Source organism: Oncorhynchus masou, chromosome 14 (assembly GCF_036934945.1).
Source record: "Oncorhynchus masou masou isolate Uvic2021 chromosome 14, UVic_Omas_1.1, whole genome shotgun sequence".
NCBI lineage: Eukaryota > Metazoa > Chordata > Actinopteri > Salmoniformes > Salmonidae > Oncorhynchus > Oncorhynchus masou.
In genome coordinates, this window is record NC_088225.1 from 11,743,904 (window position 1) to 11,757,068 (window position 13,165).

At 47.6% G+C, this 13,165-nt stretch overlaps 1 protein-coding gene across 1 annotated transcript in view; it reads left to right on the top strand.

Annotated features, from left to right (window-relative positions):
- Nucleotides 1–208: 208 nt before the first annotated feature.
- The window catches only part of LOC135553714 (meiosis inhibitor protein 1-like), a 32,714-nt gene continuing 19,757 nt past the window's right edge, over nucleotides 209–13,165 (top strand). The window contains exons 1-16 of the mRNA XM_064985666.1: nucleotides 209–358; nucleotides 549–672; nucleotides 756–806; nucleotides 1,287–1,360; nucleotides 2,163–2,268; nucleotides 6,189–6,392; nucleotides 6,529–6,698; nucleotides 6,840–6,954; nucleotides 7,041–7,157; nucleotides 7,264–7,363; nucleotides 10,969–11,103; nucleotides 11,200–11,308; nucleotides 11,439–11,530; nucleotides 11,615–11,762; nucleotides 11,893–12,004; nucleotides 12,107–12,167. Coding sequence (XP_064841738.1) covers nucleotides 209–358; nucleotides 549–672; nucleotides 756–806; nucleotides 1,287–1,360; nucleotides 2,163–2,268; nucleotides 6,189–6,392; nucleotides 6,529–6,698; nucleotides 6,840–6,954; nucleotides 7,041–7,157; nucleotides 7,264–7,363; nucleotides 10,969–11,103; nucleotides 11,200–11,308; nucleotides 11,439–11,530; nucleotides 11,615–11,762; nucleotides 11,893–12,004; nucleotides 12,107–12,167 — 1,868 coding nt within the window. The remainder of the gene's footprint in view (nucleotides 359–548; nucleotides 673–755; nucleotides 807–1,286; nucleotides 1,361–2,162; nucleotides 2,269–6,188; nucleotides 6,393–6,528; nucleotides 6,699–6,839; nucleotides 6,955–7,040; nucleotides 7,158–7,263; nucleotides 7,364–10,968; nucleotides 11,104–11,199; nucleotides 11,309–11,438; nucleotides 11,531–11,614; nucleotides 11,763–11,892; nucleotides 12,005–12,106; nucleotides 12,168–13,165) is intronic.

The following is a 13,165-nucleotide window of genomic DNA, read 5'->3' on the forward strand; positions in this document are numbered from 1 at the left end:
GACCCATTATCTGGCAGTTTAAATAAAACTAGTAAATTATCTCCGGTGACAGTCAGCTAGCTAAGCTAAAGTTAGCTAAAGTTAGCTAGCAACCGCGGGAGGAAAGGCAAGTAGGTAGGTTACAATACATTTACTTGAGATACATTGAAATATGACCAGTTACACAATAAAACAAACCATTCTGGTCTGCATTGATTTTCAGGGTGAAATGACGAGCGTGGACGTGATTTATGAAAAGATTCACTTCAGGCACGATCCGAAATGGTCTGTTCGTGTTCGCATGGGTCACCCGGACCAGGGCGGCTTGATGATCTGCGTCGCTTGTGTCATTGAGATGATGGAAAGCAACAACGTTGCGGTATGATATCTAAATATTCAACATGTTTTATTAACCACATATTGGTATTTCTGCTACAACAGCTAACATGACATGAGCTGCCATCAACCCTTATATGCACTTGGCTACCCCTGTGGTTCCATCATTTGCATCTTGAAAGGCGCAAATAAAATGTATTATCATTATAATGACATCTCTTGCCCTTCAATAGTCTGTGAGAAAGTCTGTGGCGCTGTCAGGGATCAGTGGGATCCTGAAGAGCTGTCCGGGGGCTCTGAAGGAGCTGCTACTGCAGGACCACAGGGTCTGTCTGCATTTCACAGCATCTTTACTGGGTAAGAAAGATGCACACGCACACACACACAATCAAACAAAGCCTGGCTTTATCTCTACCATTATTTGACTGTTTTCCGTACAGGGATGCTTCACACAGTAGAGGACCCAGCCACTCTGGAGCAGGCCATACAGGGTAAGAGGAAAGCTTAAATGACCTGATTATACACACGGCCGCTTGAGAATGCTCACTCTTTACTGACTAAATCATAATATATTTGTGCTATTTTCTCAACTTGTACCTCATGTCACCACATTCTATAGCATGACCAGGTTCATTGGCTCTCCAAGTCTGGGTTGAAGAGATATGGGTTGTTGAGTGCCTCAGCAGAATTGTTAATTAGAGTGTTGCTGGTTATGGAACCACACAGGACTACTGTGTGGGAGCACTAACAAAAAATAAATAAATCACTTTGTGCACCAGGGTAAAGTGTGAAATGCACAATTTGCAAGTTTTCAAAACCTTGTCAATTGAGCTCCACGAATAATGCCATGATAAGTCTGTCATCTCTCTCTCTCTCTCTCTCTCTCTCTCTCTCTCTCTCTCTCTCTGTCTCTCTCTGTCTGCCTCTGTCTGTCTCTGTCTCTCTGTGTGTGTGTGTGTGTCTTGGTTCAGTGCTGGTTCAGCTGCTCTTGGAGTTACAGAGTGAACAGTATGTGTGCTACATCCTGGATGAGATAGACACACAAGTGAGTAATATCACACATACAGGTCTATCACTGTCTCTCTGTTCCAAATTCACTCAGAAACAAAGAGACAGGAATAAATGCCAGATAGAATCTCATGCCGATCCATCGTTTGTACACTAAGCTTGTCGATAGACTTGGATTTTCCACCGTTTTGGTCATCACTTTATTGGCTTTGTCTGTTAATATTAACATGTTTCTCTCAGTCAAACACTCTCGGTCCAACACTCCGTGCTTCTACACCTGCATTGCTTGCTGTTTGGGGTTTTAGGCTGGGTTTCTGTACAGCACTTTGAGATATCAGCTGATGTAAGAAGGGCAATATAAATCCATTTGATTTGATTTGGATTTGATCTTTACACCAGCAGATGACTGGGTCTAGTACCAGAGAGAGACACACACACACACACAGACACACATCAGTTGGGTAAAGCCAGCTTGTTTGGTAAACAGTTGAAATGTTGGCTCTGTAGTCTGTGTTGTTGTGTCACCTTGGGAAACAGTAGAAACTCTAGTGTAAGCAGCAGGTAGTAGGGTTGAGTGGGGATGATAATGGCGTGCTGAGGTGTGTACAAGTCCTCTCACACTACTAGGAAGAAACTTGATTAGATTCAAACGATGGAATAAAGAAGTTGGTGCACCTTTGTTACTGGAGGGAATGGAAGGGTTGTGGACTAGCTGTCATTGACAGACGGACAGGAATGAAGTCATACTGTATTCTAGGAATAGATTGAATTGGTTGTTATGAATTTAGACACAAAAGTGTGTGAAAATGATTGTCGAGCCTCCTCTGTCCCACGTCCAGCTGTGTGACCAGTCCAGTGTGAGGGGTTTCCTGCCCACCTTCACCTTCTTGGGGAAGCTGGTAGATGCTGTTCCTTCCCTGCCACAGAGCCTGGCCTCCAGCCATGGTGAGACAGTGTACCTCCCCCATCTCTCACTAAGCTCTCATTAAAATGCTCTTCATCTCCTTTGTGCTACCTATTGAGTGTTTACCTTGGATCACCCTCAATGCGTTCTCTGACATATTTCTTTTAGCACCATTACCTGTGTAATGACCAGGTACTTGTTCCATTAGTCAGTTGTATCTTAACTTAGGTCAGGTGGGGCTGGCATATTATTGAGAGGTTTTAGCCTGTGTGGTGGTGAGCTGTGTGTGTTATTGTGAATTTGCGTGTACTGGTTTTATAGTTTGGCCACCAGCCAGAGTTGCTGAAAAACAGCACTACTACTTTGCCTGCCTGTCTGCCTCCTGCTGTCTGCCTCCTGCTGTCTGCCTCCTGCTATAGCCAAATGTTTGCAATAATGATGAAAATGGAACATTAATTGGACTGCGTGTCTGTGCCTTGCTTGTATTTGATATGCTGCCTATATAGCTGCATGTATAACTCCCCACTTGAGTTTTGCATTGGGGCAAAAAACGATCTGCATTTTAACCACATACAAGGCCCTCTAACTGCTATTTAGTCTCTCTGTGATAATGTTAGTAGCCTACGGCATGAGTAAGCTACCGACAGCTGTTCCACGTCTGGGCACCCGAACAATCTAGGCAGCCGAGCTCGTATCCCGACCGGTAACCAGAGTCTGACAATGGGCGAGTTCATTTTCATCACCCAGTGCCCCGGATGCTTATGTTTGCAATACTGTGACCACAGACCTCAAGTTTGTACAAACATGTTGAACATGTATTTTTTGTGCAACATGTAAATAGCTGTATGTAGCCTAACTCCCACCCTGAAAAAATAAATGAAATTGTGCTTATGCTTAATAACCTACTGGGGTATGGAATGCAATAGTTGTAACATGTCGACCATGTCTTCTGTGTACAACGTTCATTGGAGATCAAGGGGGCAGGGGAAGCAACAGCAGAGCACTGAGCAGCAGCCAATCAAGGAGGGGGGAGCGGCAGTGAGCGGAGCACTGAGCAACAGCTACGTAGGTAGCAGAGTAGGCAGCAGCTACATACAGTTGAAGTCAGAAGTTTACATACACTTAGGTTGGAGTCATTCAAACTTGTTTTTCAACCACTCCACAAATTTCTTGTTAACAAACTATAGTTTTGGCAAGTTGGTTAGGACATCTACTTTGCATGACACAAGTAATTTTTCCAACGATTGTTTACATACATATTATTTCACTTATAATTCACTGTATCACAATTTCAGTGGGTCAGAAGTTTACATACACTAAGTTGACTGTGCCTGTTAAACAGCTTTTACATTCCAGAAAATTATGTCATGCCTTTAGAAGCTTCTGAAAAGCTAATTGACATCATTTGAGTCAGTTGGAGGTGTACATGTGGATGTATTTCAAGGCCGGCCTTCAAATCAGTGCCTCTTTGCTTGGCATCATGGGAAAATCAAAAGAAATCAGCCAAGACCTCAGAAAAAAAATGTAGACCTCCACAAGTCTGGTTCATCCTTGGGAGCAATTTCCAAACACCTGAAGGTACCACGTCCATCTGTACAAACAATAGTACGCAAGTATAAACACCATGGGACCACGCAGCTGTCATACCGCTCAGGAAGGAGACACGTTCTGTCTCCTAGAGATGAACGTACTTTGGTGCGAAAAGTGCAAATCAATCCCAGAACAACAGGAAAGGACCTTGTGAAGATGCTGGAGGAAACGGGTACACAGATATCTATATCCACAGTAAAACGAGTCCTATATCGACATAACCTGAAACGCTGCTCAGCAATGAAGAAGCCACTGCTCCAAAACCGTCATTAAAAAAGCTAGACTACAGTTTGCAACTGCACATGGGGACAAAGATTGTACCTTTTGGAGAAATGTCCTCTGGTCTGATGAAACAAAAATAGAACTGTTTGGCCATAATGACCATCGTTATGTTTGGAGGGAAAAGGGGGAGGCTTGTAAGCTGAAGAACACCATCCCAACAGTGAAGCACAGGGTGGCAGCATCATGTTGTGGGGATGCTTTGCTGCAGGAGGGACTGGTGCCCGTCACAAAATAGATAACATCATGAGGCAGAAACATTATGTGGATATATTGAAGCAACATCTCAAGACATCAGTGGGGAAGTGAAAGCTTGGTAGTAAATGGGTTTTCCAAATGGACAATGACCCCAAGCATACTTCCAATGTTGTGGCAAAATGGCTTAAGGACAACAAAGTCAAGGTCTTGGAGTGGTCATCACAAAGCCCTGAACTCAATCCTATAGAAAATATGTGGGCAGAACTGAAAAAGCGTGTGCGAGCAAGGAGGCCTACAAACCTGACTCAGTTACACCAGCTCTGTCAGGAGGAATGGGCCAAAATTCACCCAACTTATTGTGGGAAGCTTGTGGAAGGCTACCCAAACCGTTTAACCCAAGTTAATCAATTTAAAGGCAATGCTACCAAATACTAACTGAGTGTATGTAAACTCCTGACCCACTGGGAATGTGATGAAAGAAATAAAAGCTGAAAAATCATTCTCTCTACTATTATTCTGACATTTCACATTCTTAAAAGGAAGTGGTGATCCTAACTAACCTAAGACATGGAATTTTTACTAGGATTAAATGTCAAGAATTGTGAAAAACTGAGTTAAATGTATTTGGCTAAGGTGTATGTAAACTTCCGACAGAAATCTCTTTATATTTAGCCACAAAACTTTTCCAGAAAATCCAGAACCGCAGCCTCTTCGTAATAGTTTTGTGTGTGTGGACATTGTGTTTTACTATTTTGTCTAAGCAGCGCGGTGTCATGAGTCCATGTGGACTGCCACTATTGACGGTGCCTGCCTGCCTGCGAGCTCACGCCTCCCAGCTGATACACAGGCACTGAGGCCCTGAATAGAGAGGGAGAGAGAGAGTACAGTAGAGGGGGAGAAACTATTCAGTACAGAGAACTCAACTCACAAATAGTAGCCACAGCTTGTTTTTAATCATCTGTCGAATTGATGTCATTATTTTCCCTTACATTACTTTGCATAGTGTTGAAATGCACAGGCAGACGTGTTTTCTCCCTCCTTTCTCTCCTCCCGTTTGTATTGTGGTGTAGCCAGACCTGGTTGGAGCCGGGAGTCTCTCCTGGCTGGCTGCCTCTGGAGTCTGACGGGCCTCTAACTCTCAGGTTGGCTGGCTTGTGTGAGCAGCTCAAGCTGGCTGCGTCAAAGTTAAACAAACTCAATTCAACAGGGTGTCTGACTGAGTCTGGTGTGTAGTATCAGCCTGCCATGCTTTATACACACAACGGTCTGTTCACCGCTACTCTCAGCCAAGAGTGTAGCTGGGGTTTAGTTCCTGCTTTGTTCACTGTTTGTTTTCTCACCCATCGGCCATCGCCCTTATGTTCTGTCTGTCTCTGCCTTATTGTGTGTATGTGTCTGTCTCATTTCCTCTCCCCCCACCTCCCTTTTTTCATTCTCTTCCTCTCTCCCCTCTCTCTCCCCTCCTCGCTCCCCCTCCCTCTCCCCTCCTCGCTCCCCTCCCTCTCTCCCCTCCTCGCTCCCCTCCTCGCTCCCCCTCCCTCTCCCCTCCTCGCTCCCCCTCCCTCTCTCCCCTCCTCGCTCCCCCTCCCTCTCTCCCCTTCTCGCTCCCCCTCCCTCTCTCCCCTTCTCGCTCTCTCTCCCCTTCTCGCTCTCTCTCCCCTTCTCGCTCTCTCTCCCCTCCTCGCTCCCTCTCCCTCTCTCCCCTCCTCGCTCCCCCTCCCTCTCCCCTCCTCGCTCCCCCTCCCTCTCTCCCCTTCTCGCTCCCCCTCCCTCTCTCCCCCTTCTCGCTCTCTCTCCTCTCCCTCTCTCCCCTCCTCGCTCCCTCTCCCTCTCTCCCCTCCTCGCTCCCTCTCTCTCTTCCTCGCTCCCTCTCTCTCCCTCTCTCTCGCTCCAGTGCCCCTGTTGGAGCGGTTGTGCTCCACGCTGCTCTACCCAGACGAGGGTCTGAAGGCCTCAGTCTTCTACGTGTGGCAGAGGGTGTGGGGGGCGGGGGGAGTGGCCCAGTCCCTGCCCTCCCCCCTCCGAGACAGGGTGTGTGTGCTGCTGATGCAGACCCTGTCCCACGCCTGCTCCTCTCAGCTCACCATCAACTGCCTGGGTGAGTAGCATCATATTGTAAGGGGGCGGTGCTTATTACCATATAATAAGCGGTAGTATCATATGATATGTGCATGTAAACTAACATTTAGCATGAATCAGTGAATATGGAAGTGTGTTTTCTGTTTATGTGTCAGGCTTCCTGAAGCAGCTGCTGAAGCTGGGTGAGGTGGTGTCTGTGCTGATGAACAGCCCCTGTGAGCAGATCCAGTCTGATCTGGATCAGAGCCTGGACCAGGACCAAGAGGCCCAGTCCAGCACCCAGCTCTCCCTGGAGCGCTGCTCACTGCCACTCATACTCAAAAAGGTTTTCACCAATCTACCACCATCTTGTGTTAAAATGTGATAGCAGCAGTAGAAGATGTCTTTGACTGATTACATTGCGTTTCTATAAAACGGCAGTGTTTGAAGACATTGTCGTGACGACTAATGTGTGTGTGTGTTGTAGCTGTTGCTGTGTGGGGATGAGACATTGCAGGTGGCCAGTGCTCAGTGTATGGCTGCTATCCTGGTCCACTCCCCCAGCCAGTACTGTGCTTCCTTCATCCAGGCAGACGTACCCGGTGAGAGAACTTGTTTGAATGTCTGAGACGCCCCTCTGTGAGCGTATCTTTCTCTCCTGTGTCTCATCATTCTCTCTCTCTCCCAGAGTTTCTGTTTGAGCGTCTGAACAGTGGCAGTGAGGTGCTGCTGTGGTCCGTCTACAGCTGTCTGCTGCTGCTCACTGAGGACCCGCTCTTCTTCTCTCAGTGTCACTCTGTCTACGGTGAGAGAAAGAGGACACATACACACACTCACAGTATGGCATCATAGAATTACTGAGCAAGACGTAAAGGTCACTGTCTGTGTGTGTGTGTGTGTGTGTGTGTCAGGTATTGAGTCTCTGGTACGCAGTCTGAAGGAGGCCCTGAGGCTGACTAACGTGGAGGTGCAGAGACAGGGCCTGCTGCTGCTCACAGAGATACTGGAGAGGTGAGCCATCGGGTCTGTCTACCTCATACATAACAGTAGAGAGGTGAGGCATCGGGTCTGTCTACCTCATACATAACAGTAGAGAGGTGAGGCATCAGGTCTGTCTACCTCATACATAATAGTAGAGAGGTGAGGCATCAGGTCTGTACCTCATACATAATAGTAGAGAGGTGAGGCATCGGGTCTGTCTACCTCATACATAACAGTAGAGAGGTGAGGCATCAGGTCTGTCTACCTCATACATAATAGTAGAGAGGTGAGGCATCGGGTCTGTCTACCTCATACATAACAGTAGAGAGGTGAGGCATCGGGTCTGTCTACCTCATACATAACAGCAGAGAGGTGAGGCATCAGGTCTGTCTACCTCATACATAACAGCAGAGAGGTGAGGCATCAGGTCATACATAACAGCAGAGAGGTGAGGCATCAGGTCTGTCTACCTCATACATAACAGTAGAGAGGTGAGGCATCGGGTCTGTCTACCTCATACATAACAGTAGAGAGGTGAGGCATCGGGTCTGTCTACCTCATACATAACAGTAGAGAGGTGAGGCATCGGGTCTGTCTACCTCATACATAACAGTAGAGAGGTGAGGCATCAGGTCTGTCTACCTCATACATAACAGCAGAGAGGTGAGGCATCAGGTCTGTCTACCTCATACATAACAGCAGAGAGGTGAGGCATCAGGTCTGTCTACCTCATACATAACAGCAGAGAGGTGAGGTATCAGGTCTGTCTACCTCATACATAACAGCAGAGAGGTGAGGCATCAGGTCTGTACCTCATACATAACAGTAGAGAGGTGAGGCATCAGGTCTGTCTACCTCATACATAACAGCAGAGAGGTGAGGCATCAGGTCTGTCTACCTCATACATAACAGCAGAGAGGTGAGGTATCAGGTCTGTCTACCTCATACATAACAGCAGAGAGGTGAGGTATCAGGTCTGTCTACCTCATACATAACAGCAGAGAGGTGAGGCATCAGGTCTGTACCTCATACATAACAGCAGAGAGGTGAGGCATCAGGTCTGTCTACCTCATACATAACAGCAGAGAGGTGAGGCATCAGGTCTGTCTACCTCATACATAACAGCAGAGAGGTGAGGCATCAGGTCTGTCTACCTCATACATAACAGCAGAGAGGTGAGGCATCAGGTCTGTCTACCTCATACATAACAGCAGAGAGGTGAGGCATCAGGTCTGTCTACCTCATACATAACAGTAGAGAGGTGAGGCATCAGGTCTGTCTACCTCATACATAACAGCAGAGAGGTGAGGCATCAGGTCTGTCTACCTCATACATAACAGCAGAGAGGTGAGGCATCAGGTCTGTCTACCTCATACATAACAGCAGAGAGGTGAGGCATCAGGTCTGTCTACCTCATACATAACAGTAGAGAGGTGAGGCATCGGGTCTGTCTACCTCATACATAACAGTAGAGAGGTGAGGCATCGGGTCTGTCTACCTCATACATAACAGTAGAGAGGTGAGGCATCGGGTCTGTCTACCTCATACATAACAGTAGAGAGGTGAGGCATCAGGTCTGTCTACCTCATACATAACAGCAGAGAGGTGAGGCATCAGGTCTGTCTACCTCATACATAACAGCAGAGAGGTGAGGCATCAGGTCATACATAACAGCAGAGAGGTGAGGCATCAGGTCTGTCTACCTCATACATAACAGCAGAGAGGTGAGGCATCAGGTCTGTCTACCTCATACATAACAGCAGAGAGGTGAGGCATCAGGTCTGTCTACCTCATACATAACAGCAGAGAGGTGAGGCATCAGGTCTGTCTACCTCATACATAACAGTAGAGAGGTGAGGCATCAGGTCTGTCTACCTCATACATAACAGCAGAGAGGTGAGGCATCAGGTCTGTCTACCTCATACATAACAGCAGAGAGGTGAGGTATCAGGTCTGTCTACCTCATACATAACAGCAGAGAGGTGAGGCATCAGGTCTGTACCTCATACATAACAGCAGAGAGGTGAGGCATCAGGTCTGTCTACCTCATACATAACAGCAGAGAGGTGAGGCATCAGGTCTGTCTACCTCATACATAACAGCAGAGAGGTGAGGCATCAGGTCTGTCTACCTCATACATAACAGCAGAGAGGTGAGGCATCAGGTCTGTCTACCTCATACATAACAGTAGAGAGGTGAGGCATCAGGTCTGTCTACCTCATACATAACAGCAGAGAGGTGAGGCATCAGGTCTGTCTACCTCATACATAACAGCAGAGAGGTGAGGCATCAGGTCTGTCTACCTCATACATAACAGCAGAGAGGTGAGGCATCAGGTCTGTCTACCTCATACATAACAGCAGAGAGGTGAGGCATCAGGTCTGTCTACCTCATACATAACAGCAGAGAGGTGAGGCATCAGGTCTGTCTACCTCATACATAACAGCAGAGAGGTGAGCCATCAGGTCTGTACCTCATACATAACAGCAGAGAGGTGAGGCATCAGGTCTGTCTACCTCATACATAACAGCAGAGAGGTGAGGCATCAGGTCTGTCTACCTCATACATAACAGCAGAGAGGTGAGGCATCAGGTCTGTCTACCTCATACATAACAGCAGAGAGGTGAGGCATCGGGTCTGTCTACCTCATACATAACAGCAGAGAGGTGAGGCATCGGGTCTGTCTACCTCATACATAACAGCAGAGAGGTGAGGCATCGGGTCTGTCTACCTCATACATAACAGCAGAGAGGTGAGGCATCGGGTCTGTCTACCTCATACATAACAGCAGAGAGGTGAGGCATCGGGTCTGTCTACCTCATACATAACAGCAGAGAGGTGAGGCATCAGGTCTGTCTACCTCATACATAACAGCAGAGACGTGAGGCATCAGGTCTGTACCTCATACATAACAGCAGAGAGGTGAGGCATCAGGTCTGTCTACCTCATACATAACAGCAGAGAGGTGAGGCATCAGGTCTGTCTACCTCATACATAACAGCAGAGAGGTGAGGCATCAGGTCTGTCTACCTCATACATAACAGTAGAGAGGTGAGGCATCAGGTCTGTCTACCTCATACATAACAGCAGAGACGTGAGGCATCAGGTCTGTACCTCATACATAACAGCAGAGAGGTGAGGCATCAGGTCTGTCTACCTCATACATAACAGCAGAGAGGTGAGGCATCAGGTCTGTCTACCTCATACATAACAGCAGAGAGGTGAGGCATCAGGTCTGTCTACCTCATACATAACAGCTGGTCTATTTGACTTTTTGTGAATATATTGTCCTTTACGTTCAGTGAAAGTGACAAGACTGGTCTCAGTGCTGAACAAGCACTAGAGAAAGGTGTGAGAGAGAGGGGTAATTTGACCTCATTCACAGTATCTCGTATTTTAAAATGTATTTTTAAGGCAAGTCAGTTAAAAACAAATTGTTATTTACAATGACGGCCTACAGCCGTGGGTTGTTTTGAGGATTTTCCAGGTTCCTCTGGGCTGTCCAGCGTTGTTGTGGCAACAGCCTGCCTGACCACATCTCTAATGGTGCCGTGTGGCTGACATCAGAACATCACTGTGGAGCGTTGTGACAGAGAGAGGTCACAGCTGTTTATTATCGGTGTGTCTCTCTCCAGGCAGCCTGCGGGGGTGTGTCTGTTCCCCAGCGCTCCAGGGTTTGTTGCCGTGGCAGAGGCAGTGCTCTCTGGAGTCTGCTCCCCCAGTCTGCAGGTGGCAACACAGGCAGCCCACGCTGCCACCGCCCTCCTCAGGTACACAGACAGACGGACGGACGGACGGACGCGTGCTGGCTGTGAGCACCACAAGCATGAGCTACATTTACTTCCCTCTACTGTGTGTCTCTGTAGGGTGAACCACCAGTCCAGCCCAGTACAGTACAAACAGCTGGAGAAGCTGGTGGAAGACATTATTGCTCGGTGCACTGAGCTGCCCTTACCTGCCTCCTCACGGTGCCGAGTGAGTCGGTCTCTGTTCATCTTTGTGTGTCAGCAAGGGGGGTGTGGGGGGGGGGGGACGACTCCACTTCACTTCAGGAAACACCATTGGAAAGGTTTCTTGACTGTGTCCCTGTTACTCTCTCTTCAAGGTGAGCCTCAGAGGAGATGAGCCCAGCAGCCAGGCCTCGAGAGCGGGAGGGTTTCTGCTCCAGGCCCTGGTCTGTTTCCATGCCGCCTGCAGGTCAGTGAGGCAGTCACCGATAACATTTACCCCCCGCCCCACCCCCTATTTCCAGTGTGTTTAATGTGTGTCTGTGTGTTCCAGGCTAGTGGAGCAGTGTTCGTCTGAGCCTGGCCTGAAGGAGAATGTGTTCACAGCTCCATCCAAGCAGGTTCAGGGTCAGGACCCGCTGGAGTCCCTGTGTCTGTGTCTGCTTCACTGCTGTGACACTGTTTGCATCCCCACCGTCACAGTGAGCCCTGCCCCCAGCACACACACGTTCATGCACCATGTGTATACACATTTACACACTGTGTGTGTGTGTGTGTGTGTGTGTGTGTGTGTGTGTGTGTGTGTGTGTGTGTGTGTGTGTGTGTGTGTAGAGGCATTGTGAGCTCGCCCCCAGCGCCCAGGTGCTCCAGCACTTCTTCTCCATCCTGTCGTACCAGTTCTCCCTTCTACCCTCCCTCATGCCCCTCTTCGCTGCCAAACTAGGTGAGGCATGTTGTCCGGGGATAGGGGGATCATTGTTTTCCTCACCCCCAGGTAAAATGACCCATGTCTCCTCCTCCATTCTTCTTCCTCTCTTCTTTCCAGCATCCTCTGGTTTCTTCAGGCTGGTTCTGGAGCACAAAGCTGTCCTCTGTGCAGGAAACCGGTAACAGGAGAACCTGAGAGAACACACACACACACACCACTATCACCGACCAGACAGATAATTGCTAATGGCTCTGTTATAGTGTGGACTTGTTATTGAGTGGACCCAGTAAAAGTGCCCAGGAAAGTCAGAGGTGACACACAGAAGCTTCTTTCACGTCATTTTGTGTCAGTCTGGCCATGAAAGCTCTTCTCTCATCGGTGGATCAGTCTTGTCTGTTTTGTGTGCAGACGAAGAGGAAGCTCACAGGCCAGGCTGGCTATGTGGTTGTGCTTGAGGTTCACTAACTGTAACTCTCCCCTATGAGCTGTAATGAAACTATGAGTCCAAAGTGCATTTGGATATTTTTTTTTTAACTCAATTGAAATGCTAAGTCAGAACATTTACTGCACACAGGAGTAGGTTTGATACCATTATTATATACAGTGAGGAGAACAAGTATTTGATACACTGCCGATTTTGCAGGTTTTCCTACTTACAAAGCATGTAGAGGTCTGTAATTTTTTATCATAGGTACACTTCAACTGTTAGAGACGGAATCTAAAACAAAAATCCAGAAAATCACATTGTATGATTTTTTTAAGCAAATATTTTGCATTTTATTGCATGACATAAGTATTTGATCACCTACCAACCAGTAAGAATTCCGGCTCTCACAGACCTCTTAGTTTTTCTTTAAGAAGCCCTCCTGTTCTCCACTCATTACCTGTATTAACTGCACCTGTTTGAACTCGTTACCTGTATAAAAGACACCTGTCCACACACTCAATCAAACAGACTCCAACCTCTCCACAATGGCCAATACCAGAAGGCTGTGTAAGGATTGTAGATCTGCACAAGACTGGGATGGGCTACAGGAGAATAGGCAAGCAGCTTGGTGAGAAGGCAACAACTGTTGGCGCAATTATTAGAAAATGGTTTAGATTCTGTCTCTCACAGAAGTGTACCTATGATAAAAATTACAGACCTCTACATGCTTCGAAAGTAGGAAAACCTCC